A 20,380-nucleotide genomic window follows, 5' to 3' on the forward strand; every position below is an offset into this window, starting at 1 on the left:
TTCTGTGAGAGTATCTTAAAGTCAATATGTGTGATAGTGATTTCCTTAAAAATATAGAAACCAGCACTTAGTTTTGTGGTTTTGCCCGCTTGGAACCTTCTAAACAGCTCTGAAGCAGAGATTGATTCATGTACACACTTTTGAGTGTTGATTTGAGGTTGTCACTGTTCGCGTGTGTTTTAATGTGCTACGAATGCCTGCAGAAACACACGGGATGAAATATGTACACCGAGCACCAAAGACACTTAGTGCTCAGTATACGGCTCTGTCGTATACAGATCTGCTGGGGGCTTTTGCCAGATTTTGAGCAGATACGGTTTCCGTCTTTCACAAAACATCATACGTATTAGTGAAACGGTTATTTTTTTTAATATTCATTTATTTTTGAGAGAGAGCAAGCTTGAGCAGGGGAAAGGCAGAGAGAGAGAGGCACAGAGAGAGAATCCCAAGCAGGCTCCACGCTGTCAGTGTAGAGCCTGACGTGGGACTTGATCTTGCCAACTGTGAGTCCATGACCTGAGCCGTTAATCAGGAGTTGGACGCTTAACCCACCGAGCCACCCAGGTGTCCCGTGAAAGTTCTTGTCAACAGAATTTTGAAATTAGGTTGCATTTCCCTGAAATGGTACATTAAAAAGCTACTGAAATCTCACATGTAGAGCATGTAGAACTACTTTCTGTATTTCGTTTAAACTGAACTCCTGGAACGAACAGTCGGAAGAGTTCAAGAAATGCCATTCATGTCAGACACGTGCCTTGGAGCCAAGATAGGTTTGTGAGGGAGCACAGGGATTGTTTTCTGGAGGCGAACTTTAGGCAGTTATTAATCCCGTCTCCCCCCCCGCCCGCCCCCCGCCAGTTTAGGACCCCCTAAAATTACCCTTCCTGTGGCTGAGGTCTCTTGGTGAAAACGTTTTCCCGTAGCAAAGCACCGTAATGCTGACCACGTTACCTTTTCTCATTTTCTCAGTTGTGCTAACACTTGAACAATCCTTTAAGTGAAAAGGCTGTGTGTGTTTCTTAGACTTGCAAGTAGGTTTTCTCCGGAGTGTTGTGCAAATGCTCTTGTTTTGAACGCGCAGGACCGTGTACTGTGACGAAGCTGCTGACGAGTCTGCAGGAATGAACGTGCATCAGCCTACAGCGTTTGCGCACAAGTTGCTGCAGCTCTCCGGAGTGGCCCTCTTCTGGGATGAGTTTTCTGCGTCAGCAAAATCCTCCCCAGTGTGTTCAACTGCACCAGTGGTAAGAAAAACCAAACAAAAAACCAAACGCTAAATCCTAGATTTGTAAAAGGTTTAAATGGGGGCTATTAGGTTTTGCTGGGGTATACAGATCCATCTGATCTGGAAGTTAACACAAATATTCAGTGATGCCTACCTTTCGGGGTTTTTAAAATACTCCTATTTATGATCGATGCCTTTCCTACCTGTGAGGTGTATAACATAGGATACTGTGTTTTGGGGGAAAGTGGTATGATGACCGTGAATACCATTTTATGATAAAATCCCAAGCAGTGTTCACATTACCTTACATAATGAATAGTGCTGAAAACTTACAGCTTAAAAGGGTTTTATAATTAAGAACTTTTTATTAATCCTTTCTGAGAGTAAAGAGTCCTTTCATAAATCAGTCCTTCCATAATTCATCTTTTGCATTATTTCAGATTTTCATGATTACAGAATGTCTTTTTTTTCTTATTGCTATAATTTGAATAGATACTGTGCTTTTTTTCCATGAAGTCCTTTTCCATGATTTGCCTTATTACTACTGTTTCATGCTAGCTATAAGATACTGGTTTATTCATGGTCACGTAATAAGTTTTTCATGTCAAATATTTTACTCTTATGCTGACATTTGTATTTTGCATTTCAGTTTATTTACACTAAGGTATTTTAAAGAATTACTTTATTCTTTTCTTTAATTTTATTTTTTGTTTTTTAAAACTTACATCCAAATTAGTTAGCATCTAGTGGAACGATGATTTCAGGAGTAGATTCCTTAGTGCCCCTTCCCCATTTAGCCCATTCCCCCTCCCACAACCCCTCCAGAAACCCTCAGTTTGTTCTCCATATTTATGAGTCTCTTATGCTTTGTCCCCCTCCCTGTTTTTATATTGTTTTTGTTTCCCTTCCCTTATGTTCATCTCTTTTGTCTCTTAAAGTCTTCATATTAGTGAAGTCGTATGATTTTTGTTTTTCTCTGACTAATTTCACTTAGCATAATACCCTCCAGTTCCATCCACGTAGTTGCAAATGGCAAGATTTCATTCTTTTTTTCAACGTTTATTTATTTTTGGGACAGAGAGAGACAGAGCATGAATGGGGGAGGGGCAGAGAGAGAGGGAGACACAGAATCGGAAACAGGCTTCAGGCTCTGAGCCATCAGCCCAGAGCCCGACGCGGGGCTCGAACTCACGGACCGCAAGATCGTGACCTGGCTGAAGTCGGACGCTTAACCGACTGCGCCACCCAGGTGCCCCAAGATTTCATTCTTTTTGATGGCCGAGTAATACTCCGTTGTATGTATATATGTATGTGTGTGTATATGTATATGTATACATATGTATATATGTATGTGTGTATATGTATACACATATATATATATATATACATACATACATACCACATCTTCTTTATCCATCCATCCATAGGTGGACATTTGGGCTCTTTCCAGACTTTGGCTGTTGTCAATAGGGCTGCTATAAACGTGGGGGTGCCTGTGTCCCTTCGAAGCATCACACCTGTATCCCTTGGATAAATGCCTAGTAGTGCAATTGCTGGTTCGTTAGGGTAGTTTTAGTTTTAGTTTTTTGAGGACCCTCCATACTGTTTTCCAGAGTGGCTGCACCAGCTTGCATTCCCAAGAATTATTTTATTCTTATTGCCTCATTGTAGGAAACTGAGCCAAAGCTGTCACCTAGCTGGAATCCCAAAATTGTCTATGAGCCACACCCACAACTAACTAGAAATTTACCAGAGATGGCACCCTCTGACCCAGTGCAGATTGGAGGGCTGATCGGTAGGTTGGAGTTGAGTCTCACGTTGAAACAGAATGAAGTACTGCCTGGAGCTAAGGTAAGTGTTTGTTTTATTTTCTATAGTAAAACAAAACAAAAGTACAAGCATTCTTTAATCTGTGCAGTGGTCTCACCGATTGGTCACTGGATTGTCCTGTGACTAGGGTGCCCACTGTCCTGGAGTCAGCGTTCTTACTCTCCGCTGGGGCCTCTGTCCTCCCGTCTTAAGGCTCACGTGAGGACTGCCTTTGCCCTTCTGCTGCTGCTTGGGTTTAGCACTGTCTCCTACACTCACTTTCCTGCACTCGAGCGGTTCAGAAACATTCGTTAGTTCAGAAACTAGCAATTTATTAAGGAATCTGTTATCACAAAAGTAAGTTTAGGAGAAGAGATTTGGAAAGCAAGAAGTTGACTGTAGAAGGTGCTTAATTGTATGCATGTAAAAATGCCCACCTTTGTGCATTTTGAACAGAATGACTGTTTTTATGTTGTGGAATATTTATGAAAAGAGATTGATTTCCCCCCCCCCCCCCCATGGTAACTCATGGCTTTTGTAGAGCTTGTAAAGACAACACCTGTTTTGTAGGGAGCAGTATTGGGCGGTCTGCTGGGGAATCAGGAAGCTTGTGTTTGTGTAGCTGGTTAAAAACGTATTTGTGGCGTGTTATTTTCAAACTTTGAAAACTAATTTGCTATATAATCTGTGTAAAATGTAGTTTAAATTAAGAAGATGTCAGGATTTAGTCATTTTACTCACTGTGCTAACTAGCTGTAGGTGTTTGAGTGCTGTGTGCCAGGCCCTCTGCAACTTCTCGGGGAGATGCAAAGAAGAGTGGAATACTGTCTTCGCCTTAATACAGCGTATAATGGGAGCTATAGAGATTGCTGGGGGGAGGGGCATGGGAGAGGGAGCAACTGAGTGCACGTGAATGCACGTAGGATTTTCAGAGGATTGAAGGATCTCCAGCAACCCGTCCTTGGGTTGGCACTCCTGGCTAGAGGTGGAGGCAGGGGAAGGGGATAATCAGAACCTCAGCCTTCCTATTTCTGAGGACTCCCTCTCCTTCGTTTAGTGCTCTGTCCTACCCTAGGTGCTAGGACCTCCTTTCTCCAGTTCTTAAAAGCCTCTTCATAAAATAACATGAGAAAGCTATAGGTGTGTTTAAACCCTCAGGGAATCCCCCGATGTGCTAAAATCCTGGGGAAACTAACACACTCCTGCCTCTGGGCGGGGTTGGGGGGGTGCATTTACTCTTTCTCTAAGAAGGGAGAACGATAGTAACTTTTATAGTTCTGTTTTGATTAAATATAGTTTTCAGCATTTATATACTTGATCTTTGAGCAGACCCAGACTTTTGCACACTACGTGTTGATTTGCATAAGTGCCTTTTCGATGTTGCTTTTGGACATCTGTGTATTAGGTGACAAATAACACGTGGAATCACTGCATGAGGGTATGATTGCCAGCCAGTGTGTGATATTTGGGGATCTTACTCTCCTCGCCTATCTGGTAATTGTTTTTGCGGTAGTAACTTGATTTTTGAGTACATATTGTTCTTATTTAATGAAAATGAAGACTAAATGGAGAAATAAAAGTTCTAGATGTTAGCATTGAGAAATGTAAATCTCATGAACAATACAGTGTAGACAAAGATGGCATTGGTTAGGGGTGCTCAAAGTGCCCGATCTTTAGTCCCTCTGATGTTCATTAGACCCACGTCTTTCAACTGTGAGTTCAAAATGTTATGAAAGATATTTTATGTTATTTTATTATTTATTTATTTATTTTAGTTCTCTGAGACTGGTACCCACCCCAAATAGTGTGTAAGCCTTATGGTTCACATACTCAGTTTTAGCACGTACTTTCAGGAATGTGCTATATAAGAACATAGAGGACTTGTATGTATTGAATTTATAGAGATTTCATTTCAGTTACCGTGTCATATTGAGTTTGAAATTATTTGACTTTATTTTTTAATTTTTGCTAAAGTTTGTTTATTCGGAGAGAGAGAAAAAGCATGAGTGGGGGAGGGGCAGAGAGAGAGAATCCCATGCTGGTTGGGGCATAGTGCCCCAGCACTTAAAAAAGCAAAAACAAAAAGTGATAGTGATGATTGTTATTATTGGAGAATGTTGTTATATTCTCAGATCATGGACATTTCTCAGAGTTACTATATAATACAATATTTTTTGTTTTTAGAATCAGAGGAAATTTGTTTTTTCCCCTGGGGAAGGTGCCATTTTCCAAATATAAATGTATTTTATTAATTGAATTCCTTTTAAATTGCAAAATGGCATAAAGATAATGGGAGTGTTAGCATTAGGACTAAGAGGAGGTGAATGAAAAGTAAGGCGGCCATAGCATATTCAACTTTTTAGAATGTGGTGTAGAGAGTGGAGTAATTGTTTTTGTCAGAATATACTCCACGGGAATCAAGACGGGACTGGGTGGGCTCTTATTTCTAGGAGGAAAATTGGACAAAGACTTGGAAAAGAGCAAGGCAGTTCACCTGATCGCCCAACTCCACTGGCATCTCTGCTGTGGCTTATGCTTTCCTACCTAGCGGGGAGTGGGCTTTGTGGAATACGGGGCATCTGGAGGGCACGCTGCTGATAGGCAAGTGTCCCCGAGTGCTGTGCTAGCAAGTGGGCAAACTTGGGAAAGCCAACTTTATTTGCTATTGGTGTGACTCCAGCTTTGAGGATTATGACTCGAGTCTTGAAGTCCTGCTGGGAAGGAAAACTGTACTACTAACTTGACATTCTTTCTTAGTGGCTGTGTCTTAAGGCCTCAAATACCTTAAATACTCTATAGTAAGCTTACAGAGACAAAAAGTGTGACGTTGGACTTGCCAACATGGAATTTCTCGGGACGATTTCCCCTCTTAGAACAACAGTTTGATGGCCTATAAGTCTTTTTATTTAGATTGTCTGAATTCGTGGATGGAATCTTAGGTAAAAGAATTTAAGACTGACTAATCTGTATTGATCTCCGTGCATTAAAGTATACTGGGATTTGTGGTGATGAGGTTTTAAGAGTGTTTATCCTGAGTGGTTTTGTTTTTGTTTTTTGTTTTGAAGTTGGATATTGATGGACAGATAGACTCTATTCACCTATTCCTGTCACCGAGGCAGGTGCACTTGCTTTTGGATATGTTAGCAGCTATTGCCGGACCAGGCAAGTATGGCAACGGGTTACTCTGTTATTATTTTTAACTTTGAAATTTTTTAGTTAAGATCAAAGATTCTATGATTTCTAGCTAGCTGCTTAAAACTACTGCATAGGTTTCTGATTAATATTAAATAGTGGTAGTTCTGAATTGACTGGCATGAAGTTGCTGTTAGTATTGAACAAGTGGGTTTTGGGAGAGAGATGATTAACTCCAGATTTAATTACTGTTTTGCTTTCCTTTGCTTTCCTTTCTATACTTCCAGAAAATTCTAGCAAAATAGGATTAGGTAATAAAGATAGAAAAAACCGACCTATGCAGCAGGAAGACGAATATCGAATTCAGATGGAATTAAACCGGTATTATTTGAGAAAAGATTCCCTCTCCGTGGGTGTATCTTCAGAGCAAAGCTTTTATGAGACAGAATCTGCTCGGACACCTTCTAGCCGTGGTAAGCAACTAAAACCGTTGACACTAGATTCCTACAATGTCATCAAAGAGCAGAGTAAACAATTTGGCTGTTGTGAAATGGAGTTTAGTAATGAAAGAACAAAAGAGCTGTGCTATAAGAAGGTTTCAGTTAGTAAGTTGATCTAACCATGTCATTAATTACAGTGATGCACTGGCACATGGACCTTTTTTTTGATTGTGTAATCTTGTTTCATAAGTCATGATTTATTCTGTTTTTTTTATTCTAAGGATAGTCAATTCACAAAAATGCATACACAAAAGATAATTTGGGGATAATTATTCATTTTGTCAAATTCTTACATACTTGTATAATGATTTATGGCAGATCCCTTTAGGAACCTTTCTCTACTCTTCTATCAATTATATGTAAATATAGTCTTTACCAACTAAACCTGGCATTTACAGGTGTTTTACAATGTTTATTTAAGCACTAATACCTTAAATAATAAGAATCACTTTAAATACAGAATGTTGAACTAAATAAATTAAAAACTAAGAAATTAAAGCGTATTCAAGCAATTTTGGCCATAACAAACTTCATTCGCCTCAGGGTGAAACAACCTCCAGAAAGAAGAAAGTGAAAGGTAAATAGAATTCTAAATGATATATTCAGGTTTGTTTTTAAAGAAAAAGCTGTATCCATATGAAACCAGATATCGCAAGATCTTCATACTATTTTAAAGTTGGGTTTTAACTCCCAAACTGTCACATGACACCTAAAAATATACCATGTAGTCCATGTCATATATTTGGAAAAAAAAACAAAAAACCACAAAACAAGTTCCCCAGTAGGATAGCATAACTTTGTTAACTTGTATTTGGTCGAGTTTTTATTATGCCATTTATATCTTGGATCCAAATGAAGTACCCTACTGGAAGTAATGTAAACTTTAGGGCATCGCCGTACTGCAGATAATCTGAAGGAAGAATATGACATTAATACATGTTAACTTACTATAAAGACATGAATTACACAATTGACAAGGTTTAATTCTCTCTAGAAGAAGAAGTTTTCTTCTCCATGGCTGATATGGACATGTCCCATAGTCTCTCTTCTCTTCCACCCCTTGGAGACCCTCCAAATGTGGACCTTGAGTTGTCGTTAACTAGTACATATACAAATACTCCAGCAGGATCTCCATTAAGTGCTACTGTGGTAAAGTATTATTTAATTGTTACTCTCGGCTTGAAAAGTGGCTTCTAAAATTCTACGCTTTATTCATGTGATTAAAAAAAAATTTCTTTTACAGCTTCAGCCAACGTGGGGAGATTTCCTTGATCATCATAAAGAACAGCCAGTAAGAGGGTCAGCATTGCCATCCAACCTGGCGCCCCCACCAGCTTTACAGAAAACTTGTACGTAGCGTAAGACATTTGTTGATAGTGCCACTAGAATTTTTGAAAATTTAAAAATTAAAACACATTGTTTCTTTCTTGAAAATGCCATTCTGCCACTGCTTTTCTTTCCCTTCAGAAGATTTTCTTTTGATCTAGGCCATTTAACCAAATTTAGAAAGAAAATGTGAACTTGTAGTCTTTGTGTATTTAAATATTTTTATTAAAAAGTGCGTGTAAGTTTCATATTATTATCGCAGCTTAGGCGTCTCACCCACCATCTGACGCTTTTCTTGAAAGAGAACCTCAGGTTTGAAATAGACACGAGGCTTACAGGAAAATTTGAGCAACTTGTGGTTGATCTGTGACTTTTCCAATACAGTTTTATCACTGCAAAAGTTTTGTTTCCATGTGTGTGTATTTTTTTTTTTTTAAGATTTATTTATTAGAGCACGAGCAAGGGTGGAGCAGAGAGAGAGAGAAGAGAGAATCCCAAGCAGGCTCCACTGAGCCTGATGCCAGGCTCAGTCTCACAACCGTGAGGTCATAACCTGAGCCAGGATCAAGAGCCAGCTGCTTAACGGACTGAGACACCCAGACTCCCCATTGTTGTTGTTTTTTTTTAAGTTTTATTTATTTAATCTCTGCACAGCGTGAGGCTTGAACTCATAAACCTGAGATTGAGTCCTGTGCTCTACCGACTGAGCCAGCCAGGCATCTCCATATGTGTATCAAGGATCCAGGATATAAAATGCAGAGAGTTAACAGTTTATCTTGTTTAACATCAAATATCATTCGAACTGTCGTGTGATCACCTGTTTTTTAAAACTAACACAAGTAGGGGAGCCTGGGTGGCTCAGTCGGTTAAGCGTCCGACTTCAGCTCAGGTCATGATCTCATGGTTTGTGAGTTCGAGCCCCGCATTCGGGCTCTGTGCTGACAGTTCAGAGACTGGAACCTGCTTTGGATTCTGTGTCTCCTACTATCTCTGCCCCTCCCCCACTCTCTGTCTCTCAAAAAATAAATAAACATTGAAAAAAATTTTTAAACTAACACGAGTAAATGTTTTATAATTTTGATATAATGGATTATTTTTAAGTATTTTATGTATCTCATTTTAACCCATGTGTTCCAGCTCTCCCATCTAGATCTGTTTCAGTGGATGAATCCAGGCCTGAACTTATTTTTAGACTAGCTGTGGGAACCTTCTCCATCTCTGTGCTTCACATCGATCCTTTGTCTCCACCTGAAACGTCATTGAACCTTAATCCATTGACACCTTTGGCAATAGCTTTTTTTACTTGCATAGAAAAGATTGACCCAGCAAGATTTTCAGCAGATGATTTGAAGTCTTTCCGAGCAGTATTTGCCGAAGCTTGCAAACACGATCACCTTAGGTAAATTCTCTCGTATTTATTAATGCTCCTTGGAAAAGAACCGGATGATGTGGGCTTTTGTGTCTACCTATCACCATTTGTTTTTCTAATTCCCATTTTACTTGGAAACGAGGGAATGAGTGAGGTTTCTTTCAGTGCTGCAGACATGCTTACCATAGAATCTCTCGTTCAGGTTAGTTGCCACGTGAAACAATTCACATAGAAGATTGAGATAATCTGGAGTTTTCTCTGCTCTTGACAAGTTTTTTCGACCACATTTGGCCAGTTAAAATAGTGACACCATTATAATCCTAAAAATAGTTCCTACTGTCAGTGGCTCAGCAGAGATGGCAGTGGTGGTAGGAGTGGAGTGAGTTCATGAGAAGGGATGTGCCCCAGTCCTCTGCCGTGGGGAGGGGGACAGCACCAAGGCTAATCTTGAGCCTGGATCCTGCACTTTCAACTTCTGTTTTAAAAAATTAAAGCCGTCCAAATAGCCAGTGATCTTTTCATGAGTTGAGTCCTACTAGGTGAGGAGATGATTAAATTTGTAAGTATGATATTCTTAATACGTAAATATTGTTTAACAAAGTGATCTTTCATATTGTAAATGATAGTTTAGGCACATACATTAGTATTTTTAGAAAACAGTTTGGCCCTTTATTTTAACTTTAAGTATTAACAGTTACTATACAGAGTAGTTTTTATACATAGCAAAAGAAACTCTATGGTGAGGACCATAGTATTTATAATAAAATTGTAAAAACCTCTCCCCACCCCCATTTTTGACAGGGTTTCAAATATATGCCAGTAGGAAATATAAGAAAAGCAGCAACAACTGGAAACGAGCTTACACTTGAGATCCCCTGACTGAAGTTTTAAAAATATTGCATGAGGCTTTTAGACAATTTTAAGAATCTATTACGTATATTTTACAGATATGAAAGTTTTTGTCCACTGCAGTGTAAATTTTAAAATGTCAAAGAACAAAGGTCAGTGTTGGGAAATAAATATATCCTGGATAATTTCCTGATGATGGAACTGCTTTCTTATGTCAGGGAATGGGAAATTTGAAGCAGTCTTGCTGGTTAATACCCTTAGGAATATTAGTTATCACTAACAACTTGAACCTGTCAGGATAGGTGGATAATTGTGCTTTAACAACACTTGTGTACTCTTCTTTAACACATTGGTTAATCTAGAAGTACATGAATACTCTTAAATGCTTCATTTTTTATAATAGATTTATAGGTACTGGCATCAAAGTGTCCTATGAACAAAGACAAAGATCAGCTTCCCGATATTTTAGTACGGATATGTCCATTGGGCAAATGGAACTTTTGGAGTGCCTGTTTCCAACTGATTTTCATTCTGTTCCTCCTCACTACACAGAGGTAAATGCTAGATACTTTTTCTTTAGATTCTTCCTTTTTTTTTTTCCTTAAAGTTTGAGAGAGAGGGTGAGAGAGCACGAGCAGGGGAGGGGCAGAGAGAGAGGAGGGAGAGCATCTGAAGCAGGCTCCATGCGGACAACGCATAGGGCTCGGTCTCCCAAACTGTGAGATCGTAACCTGAGCTGAAACCAAGAGTCAGATGCTTAATCGACTGAGCCACCCAGGTGTCCCTGTTGAACATTTTAATGTACGGCAGTCAAGGTCATTGTAAGAGTCTGTTAGACCTCTTAATTTAGAGTTGACTTGTTTTAAAGTGGCAGGCAGATTATGAGACTGATGATTTCATTTCACTAACTTTCCAAGTACCATTAATTTCAGAAGATTTCTGCCATTCAACAAATACTGAATGCCTGCAGTGTGCTAAGAAGCACTGTTTAATACCAGCAAAATGTCTTTTGTTCATTTATTAGTAGTCTCATTTTTTTTTTTTCTAATTCTAAAACCTGTTCTAGAGAAACTTTCCAAAGTTATTCATGATAACATTTATTGTTGTTACTTTGTACGTTATTTTATTTTCAGAGTACTTTCTTGGGCATTAATTTACTTGAATTCTCAGGTACATTTTGCAGATGAGATCCTAAGTATCCCAGTAGTGAACTAACTTGTCTAGGATTCACGCTGCTTGTAAGAGCCCAAAATGAAATGTAAACTCCCTTTTTCTTGACTTCAAAAAGCTTAAGCTTTTCCCACTATTATATTAGCACCTCTGTTAATTCATGAAATTAATGATAGTTTAATATCTTACATTTAATTTATCTTTGTCTTTCTTTGTAAGCTTTTAATGTTTCATTCCAAAGAGCGGACTGATTCCCATCTCCCTGTGTGTCTTCAGCTTCATTATAAGCATTCTGAGAATAAAGGACCCCAGGTAAGAGGCCTTTTTATGTGATTACCACCTGTAAACTTTCATTTGATATGTATTTTCTCACAGTCATAAGGTTTTTACTTCATTTTGTGGTATTAGTGGTTATATTAATGTTTTCCTTTTTTTTTTTTTTTTTTTTTAAGGGTAATCAAGCAAGACTTAGTTCTGTTCCTCAGAAGGCAGAATTACAAATTAAGTTAAGTCCAGTGTTCTGCGAGCTGGATATCAGTATTGTGGACAGATTAAATTCCTTGCTTCAACCACAGAAACTTACTACAGTGGAAATGATGGCATCTCACATGTATACGTCCTACAATAAACCTATTAGTCTGGTAAGTATTCAGAACATTGCAAATACTAATCGTAAGTATAGCTAGCTAATGGGCTTATTGGGATCATTTCTGGGCTTAAGTATTCTTAATAGCTTAATTAGCACCTATTATTAAAACAACATCATTCATAATAATGAAAAATGAAGACTTTAATGCCTAGGTGATAGACTAGCTGAATACACTTTGCTAATATATGGAGTCAAATACTTTCGTGGCCATTTTGAATGATGGTTATAAAGACGGGCCACATGAAGAAAGCTCATGAAGGAGTATTAAAAGTGGAACGTGTTACTCCACATAAACTTTTGTGACCACTGTGTAAATAAACTTGAGGTATAGAAAAAGAATGGATAGAACTGAACCAGTTGGTAGCATTGATTATGTTAGAGTGTGGCATTAGATTCCCTTTCCTTTTCTGTGTTTGCCCAAATTTTATAAATTTCAATTACAATATCTGTGCAAAACTCATTCACGCATTTAGCAAACTACTTGGTCTACCTGTAAAATGTAGCCCATATGATGAAAGATACACTTGTGAAGGTGGGAATTTAATTTATAGTATTGGGTTATTGGGCATCGCATTAGGTCACCTTTACTTAGATCTGTCTGGTGCTTGGTGTCTTTTCTAAGCAAGTAAGTCAGATTTGCAAGAAATCCGTTAGGAATTTTGGGGCTGGAATTCGGGCGCTATAAGGACCGGGAACAGATATAGACAACTTTGGTTTAAAAAGAAAAGGGAAAAGCTATTTTTCTACTTACTTGTTTCTCCCTCAGTTAGTGGTGGGCATTCGCATTAAATCAGCGTTCTTTAATTTTTGTTGTCACCAATTGCTAATTATTTGAAGTTCTGTGGGGCTAGTGTGCGTGTTTACCGTTGGCTGTAGATGTACCAAGATGATGGCTTAATCTCTTGGGTTATTTTTGCTGAGAATAGGGGTTAGTATTACAAAGTCCAATAGGGGAGAGAAAGGATAGGTGTGTTAAAAATCCAAGTCTAGGGGCGTCTGGGTGGCTCAGTCAGTTGAGCGTCCGACTTCGGCTCAGGTCACGATCTCACGGTTCGTGAGTTCGAGCCCTGCATCAGGCTCTGGGCTGATGGCTCAGAGCCTGGAGCCTGCTTCCGATTGTGTCTCCCTCTCTCTCTGCCCCTCCCCCATTCATGCTCTGTCTCTCTCTGTCTCAAAAATAAATAAACATTAAAAAAAAAATTAAAAAAAAATCCAAGTCTAGGGTAAGAAGGGGACTTTCTAATCTGGGAGGTTAGACTAGAAGTAGGGGGGAGTGTTCTCACCTGCAGTGTAGTCTGGACTAAAGCTTTTTTTTTTTTTATTCTTTATTTTTGAGAGACAGCGAGACAGAAATGCAAGTGGGGGAGGAACAGAGAGAGAGGGAGACACAGAATCCGAAGTGGAATCCAGGCTCTGGGCTGTCAGCACAGAGCCCGATGTGGGACTTGAACTCAAAAACCACAAGGTCATGACCTGAGCCGAAGTTGGATGCTCAACTGACTGAGCGACCCAGGCACCCCTGGACTAAAGCTTTATAAGCTTCAATGCATTTTAGGAAAAAAAAAACAAAAAAAACAGACTTTTATCTGAAGGGCATGTTCTTTGATACTTTTGTTGTAACATGGTTTTGAGTAAAGGGTACATACATGTCTTGGTTTCTAAGAGCCATTTGATGGGCTTATACACTTGGGTTGGATGGGAGCTCAGAGTGAGTCATCTGGTGAATATTTAGAACTTACACTGTGCCAGGCTCTGGGCTTCGGCCTGGAAATACAGAATTGAGTCAGGGATGGATGGGCCTTTGCATTTGGCTCAATGTATCTAATTTCACATTGAGCCTTTGAAGTAGCATAGTGGTAGACAGATTCTTCGTATTGGAAGTTAAGTTGATTTTTAACTGTATTGGACTTATTGATAACCTACTTTACACACTGTCCTTTTTTAGTCTGTACTAATATATGTATGCATCTATAGCACCTGTGTCTTTGGTTCAGTTTTTATTTTGACTGATTTGATATGAGGATTTAACTTTTGCCAGTAATTTGGAATTTTGTCAATAGCTGTTACATTATAAAATTCCATTACTCTAAATTAACATGGTAGTAGTTAATTTGAATTTTATTTTAATGCTTTATACTGAATGAGGAAGTAGTGATTATACATATTGTTGAATACTAACATCGTTTGTGCTTATTTACTTAATTTGACATTTTGGTGTATTTTTGATATTTTGTGTTTTAGCACAAGGCTTTCACCGAAGTATTTCTGGATGATTCACACAGTCCTGCAAATTGTCGGATATCAGTCCAGGTTGCCACACCGGCATTAAACCTTTCTGTCCGCTTCCCAATACCCGATCTTCGGTCAGATCAGGAAAGAGGACCGTGGTTCAAGAAGTCGCTTCAGAAGGAGATCCTTCATTTAGCATTCACAGATCTAGAATTTAAGACTGAATTTATAGGAGGATCAACCCCAGAACAGATTAAATTGGAACTTACCTTTAGAGAACTAGTTGGTAAGATTGAACGTGCCTGTAAGAGCCAGACCAGAAATAACCGCTACTGAAACAAACATGAAAAAGTCTGACAGTCCGCAATATTAATAACATTAGACACCGTTAGAAAACAAGAGGAATGGCTTTTTTCCAGTGTTGTATACCAATATGGGATACAATTATTTTTTTGTTTTAGTTACTAAGCATGATTATTCACTTCGTTAAAGTACTTTTCTACAGGGGAATGTTGTAAAGTCTCTTTTCCCTTGTTCTGAGTTTTACACATCTTTACAGATATTTACAGTTGATTTGCTGATTATGACTTCATTAAAGGGCCTTTAGGCGTTATCTGATCTAATCGACAGTGGTAGGAAACAGTATTCTGGAGGAAAGTCATTCTTTGTAAAATGGACTGAAAAATCACGCATTGGTTATTGTGAACGGAGGGAATTCTTACAATGCTTGGTACAAAGCGTTTAAGAAATATAGTTATTATCCCTGTGTTCCTAGATGAGCTGCATAAACTTTTGTGTAGAATAATCATTGAGTGACACTCACTAAGTGGCACCTGCTGTATTTACTGTCATGATTATGTACCTTACACATTAAACTTGGAGCCTTAAGAATTTGAGTTTGGGCAGAAAACATCATCTTTAGTTCATCTGCTCATCCTGTCTCCCCACATGTACCCATGAAACAGGGACAAAAGAATAAGTGCTGTACAACTTAATGTTGCACTGTGTCCCTCATCCAGAGGACCTTTGCTTATGTAAGGAGGAAACTACTTTTACTCTTAGCACTTGAAAAGAAATGCATTTTAGTGAATCAGTCTTGTTTTATTAGGGTCATTCCAGGAAGATAAAGGAGAATCATCTGTTAAGTTTTTCCATGTGTCTAGTGGGGTAGATGGAGATACAGCATCATCAGATGACTTTGACTGGCCACGGTGAGTACCAGATGTATATGATAGACATTTAGTGAGACTATTGTTTCTAGAATAAATCGCTGTAGCACTTTTAATTGACATTTTGGCTATGAATTTAAAAATACTCTCCCTTAATGCGAGAACTCAGAGGAAGATGGACAAAATCAATTTAAAAATCCATACTGAGGGGCGCCTGGGTGGCTTGGTCGCTTAAGCGTCCGACTTCGGCTCAGGTCATGATCTCACGGTCCGTGAGTTCGAGCCCCGCGTCAGGCTCTGTGCTGACAGCTTAGAGCCTGGAGCCTGTTTCAGAATGTGTCTCCCTCTTTCTCTGCCCCTCCCCTGTTCATGCTCTGTCTCTCTCTGTCTCAAAAACAAATAAATGTTAAAAAAAATAATAAAATAAAAATCCATATTGAGTGTATTACTCCATGATGAAAGGTGTCTGTTTTTATTGTGAGAGATGAAGTTTAAAGTGTATTCCCTGGTCTCAAGTTACCCAGTTTAAGTAGAGGGACAGAAGAATCCGTAACTGTTTTAAAAATCATTCAGGGCTACAGGCGAAGAGTCATGTGGCATCATTTGGTTAGTCGTCAGATGAATCTTCTAGTCCGTGATCTCTTTTTTTCAAAAAAAGTCCGTGACAGCGTTTTACAAATCTGGGGAGCTTTTACAAGATACTGATTCATGGACCCCACCCTGAGATTTTGGGATGGAGCGTGGGCATCAGGATAGTCCAGAATTACATCAGGTGATTCTAGTGTACAGGTGGATGTCAAAAATTACTTCAGGATTTCTTAGAATTAATAAAATAATTATATTTATTATAGGCTACTGATTATTCCTTAACACACTTGTTACTCAGTAGATATTGGAACAAGATTATTATTTAACTTGATGGCCTGATAGTGGGCTTTGATATGTTTGAAAGGATGTCATTTACTTGAAATAATGACTTTTTGTTATATTGAAAACTGAGTATTTGAAACCTGAGAATTAAAACGGTCTTTCTTTAGCGCCATTTTTACCTGCCCCCAGTATATCAGGCCTTGCAGGCTCTTAGGCGTGATCAGTTCGTGCCTGGTAATGAGCAGTTTACTGTATGAGTTTCCAGCATAAGAAATGGATCTACTTCAGTTAATTTGGAAGCACATTTTCTATTAGAATATCAAAATTAGGAAACATTGGTCACTGTTCGTCACTAGAGCCAACCGGCACCACCTACTTAGGGGAAAACCCATTATAGATGCACGACAGCTGTTTTGCTTGAGGGCATCAGGCCTCCTCACAGCGGTGTCGAAGGGCAGACTGCAGATCCTTTACTAGTGAGGAGCAGGGAGGAGGAAGGGAGGGGCCGAGGGCATCAGCTCCTTTATTCCCGGTTTGTAGCTTCCATACAAAGGCAACCCTGCAAGCCTTTCATGATTGAAATTCCTGAAGGAAAGAATTACTTCATCGTCGCAGTTCTAGGTTATTCCCTTATCTCCTTTTCCATTTGAACAGTTTCTAGAATGTAAGGTCTCTTAGGTAAGCAAGTGTTCCATGATAGCAGAACCCCAGAAGCATTTGGTTTCGTGATACTAAATAGACTTCTTAGGTAAAATTCGTTGGCTCTTAGTGAAATTTACAGATCACCTTGTGTCCTCAAAAGATCAGATTTTTCTGTCAGCCAAGTATAAAATGGTAATGCCCCTGTTTTATTTACTTCTGTACTTCGAAGTTACAACACACTCCGAAGTGGTTACGTGTCAATAACTAGACTTCGTAGAGAAGCTGAATGCTATTGTCAGTGGTTTTTGTGTCAGTGTGCAGAAAAGTTAAAGCTTTGCCGTTTCCACTGAGACCTTGAGTTTTTAAATTGTCTTTGCTGTCAGAATTGTACTGAAAATAAATCCGCCAGCCATGCATTCCATTTTGGAGAGGATAGCAGCCGAGGAAGAAGAGAGTGATGGCCGCTATCAGGAAGAAGAGGAAGGAGGTGCTCATTCCCTAAAGGATGTTTGTGATCTGCGAAGACCAGCCCCATCTCCCTTTTCTTCTCGCAGAGTCATGTTTGAAAATGAGCAGGTAAAATAAAAGTGAGCAGGCAATGAAGGGATTATCCTCCATCACGTACCAATCATTTTCATTATTTTTAAAAAGTACTTTGTATACTACGTTTACTAGGTTTTTAACGCCAAGACTGAATAATACCTATTTCTTTCTTGGTTAAAAGTGATTATGTGTTTGTTAACTTGCTCACATACCAAGTCCTATGGATAGGGCGAGAAGATGCTACTCTTAATTCTAAATACGAAATGGTCATTTGATGCTTTTTTTGCACCCAACTATTCTATTTTAGATGGTGATGCCAGGAGACCCTGTGGAAATGACAGAGTTTCAGGATAAAGCAATCAGCAATTCTCACTATGTGCTGGAACTTACATTACCCAGCACTCATATAACACTACCTAATAAAAGTTTTTATGAGAAGCTGTATAATAGGTGAGTTTAAACGCATTCAGTTGAGTCTTTGGGATTGGACGTTTCTGCCTCACTGCCTCCCTGTTTCCCCACTTCCCCCTTTTCTTTCCTTGCTTTAATATTATCTGCCGTCTCTGGGTACCTTGTGTGCTGTTGATTATGAAACTTAACGTTACAGTGGGCTGTTGTCACAGCAGAGTTTCCTAACCGGTGTGCCTGGTAACTCGGTTACTTGTGTGTGAAATGTTTATTTCCTCCACCGTCGTTAGCTGGCTGCTGTCACCTTACCACAGGGTACTGAGAAAATATGTCTTCTGTGTGTGCAGTGACATGAAAAGAGTTGGGAGGTCCTGGATGGAGGGCCAGCAGGTGCTAGGGTGGAGTCAGAATCCTAGAATCTTTGTGTAAGGAGCATCTTTTTTCAGAGTTTAAAAAAGCATCCTGTTAGAATTCTACAATTCAAACTTGTCAGTTTGCATGTAACAGTTTAAATTAATTATAAATATCCTTAAATATACATACCAAGCAAATATGTTGAAGTAAATGGGATTCTAGAGTTGAAATATCCTAGCCTCTGAAGACCTTCCTAGCTTACCTGGCCTCCCCAAGCTCAGTTTCCTCATCTATAAAAAAAAAAAAAAAAAAAAAAAAAGCGGGTGATACTTATACCTGTCTCAAAGCGTTGTATAGAGGATTAGATGATACAGTACTTGGAAAGTTCTGAGAATACTGCCTAGCATATAGTAAGCACTCAGTAGTCCTCTTGTCACTGTCCTCGTTCCTATACACTGAAGGAATCTCTTCTATAGCATACCTGAAAGATGGCCTAGAAAAAGATGTTCTTAGTGTCTGTCATCACTAGCTTCCCATATGTAAACATGCTATTCTCATTTTTACTATTTTATTTTATTATTTTATTTTCAGAAGCGCCACCTTTGTTTCTGCTGTACATTTACTTGGTATCAGATATCCCTGGCCCTTTATTCCTTAACTGTTACTAATAATATGCTCTGGATCTCCTTATTGCCTACCCAAGACTGTTGATCTTAGAAAATTTAAGTTCAAGAAAGATCCACCAAGTTCAGTTGTCTTGATGATGAGATAGGTTCATAGGACAGTCCATTGAGATGCAGGAAGAGAATGTTCTTCTGTTTAACTTTTTAAAAAGTCTTATAAAATTTATATATTTGCTTTAAAATATTCATAATGTATAAATTGAAGCATATAATTTATAGACACATCAGAAGGCTTTTACAGGTTTTTCTTTTAGCTGTTAGGGGTTTACACATGATCTAAGGTTTGGAAACCACTGATCTCTCAACCATTCTTTTATAGTTGCGAAATAACTAAGAGCTCACGGATGTGTAAGGCTGAGACAGAAAAATGAAAGATTAGTTCAAAGTCCAGCCCAGAGGTCAGAGGGCTTAGTCCATTTCTTACACTTTCTGCATTTGCTCAAGCAGGTGGCTGTTGGTTAAATTGGGAGATCAGAACAGAAATATGCATCTTAAACAAATTCAATTTATAAATCTGTTCATTTACCACATTTTAAATACAAGACCAGGTTTTTTGTTTTTTTTTTTTAACATGAGTCCTTGGTTGGAGGATTTACAGAAGTATAACCCAAAAGGTTTTGTCTGCAGTTTTTAATTTCTGAACAGTTTCAAAGTAATCTGAGTGCAAAATCCTTGGATTTTAAGATTTTTTCAGTCTATATACTTAAAAGTCATCTGCTAGCACACTATTTTATTAAAATCTACTTACAGCAATAAATACAGCTGGGATGAGCACATTTGAGGCCAGACACAGTGACACTTGGTGAATACACAGAACGTCGAGCTCGCCTGGTGGGAGCAGCATTCTCCGGTGTGCTGGAGAGCAGTCCCAAGGAGCCAGCAGTCAGCATATGGGGGACATCAGTCAGCATGGCACGTGGGGCAGGTGACTGCTCCCATCGGGGTGCTAGAGAGTATCTGTTCTTCTGAGGATGGGTTACATGGGGGGTTGCCGAAGAGCATTTCTGTCGTGCCTCACTCTGCCCACTTCTGCTGTCAGATGCCTACAGTTCTGTAAATACTGAAGTGTTCCCTTACCTTGTGGATCTTATAAGTCACATATCGAACGAAGCTCTCCGGGCTGTGAATTCTTTGCTCCTTATTTGGCTGTGAATATGTATATTTTTATTTTGAAGTTAATATCAAAGTTTTCAAATATTCTCCAGCTTAACAGAAAATGGCACAAAGAGCTTTTTTTTTTTCTCCTGAATCCTTTGAGACTGAGCTGCTGGCCTGAGGCTCTCTGAGCACTTGGGTGTGTACTGCCCACAAACAAGGACATTCTTCTACATAATTGTAACTCAGCCATCAAAGTGAGAAAATTGATACTTGGCGCTACCTAGTCCTCAGACCCCATTTGAGTTTTGCTAAATGTTTCAATATTGCCCTTTTAATTATATAATTATATGTTCTG

At 39.0% G+C, this 20,380-nt stretch overlaps 1 protein-coding gene across 5 annotated transcripts in view; it reads left to right on the forward strand.

The window, feature by feature from the left end:
* ATG2B (autophagy related 2B) overlaps positions 1-20,380 on the forward strand; it is a 74,275-nt gene that overhangs the window by 17,989 nt on the left and 35,906 nt on the right. For 4 of the 5 annotated variants that reach the window (XM_047080149.1, XM_047080150.1, XM_047080152.1 and 1 more), the window contains exons 5-18: positions 1,082-1,244; positions 2,897-3,076; positions 6,100-6,196; positions 6,454-6,639; positions 7,661-7,815; positions 7,910-8,015; positions 9,130-9,391; positions 10,614-10,764; positions 11,600-11,692; positions 11,833-12,021; positions 14,271-14,544; positions 15,367-15,469; positions 17,323-17,515; positions 17,790-17,932. In XM_047080149.1, coding sequence (XP_046936105.1) covers positions 1,082-1,244; positions 2,897-3,076; positions 6,100-6,196; positions 6,454-6,639; positions 7,661-7,815; positions 7,910-8,015; positions 9,130-9,391; positions 10,614-10,764; positions 11,600-11,692; positions 11,833-12,021; positions 14,271-14,544; positions 15,367-15,469; positions 17,323-17,515; positions 17,790-17,932 — 2,295 coding nt within the window. The remainder of the gene's footprint in view (positions 1-1,081; positions 1,245-2,896; positions 3,077-6,099; positions 6,197-6,453; positions 6,640-7,660; positions 7,816-7,909; positions 8,016-9,129; positions 9,392-10,613; positions 10,765-11,599; positions 11,693-11,832; positions 12,022-14,270; positions 14,545-15,366; positions 15,470-17,322; positions 17,516-17,789; positions 17,933-20,380) is intronic. The other variant, XM_047080151.1, reaches the window with a different exon arrangement.

The sequence above is a fragment of the Lynx rufus genome, unplaced genomic scaffold (assembly GCF_022079265.1).
Source record: "Lynx rufus isolate CCGP_SWC_20201006 ecotype Redwood Valley unplaced genomic scaffold, mLynRuf1.p SCAF_17, whole genome shotgun sequence".
NCBI lineage: Eukaryota > Metazoa > Chordata > Mammalia > Carnivora > Felidae > Lynx > Lynx rufus.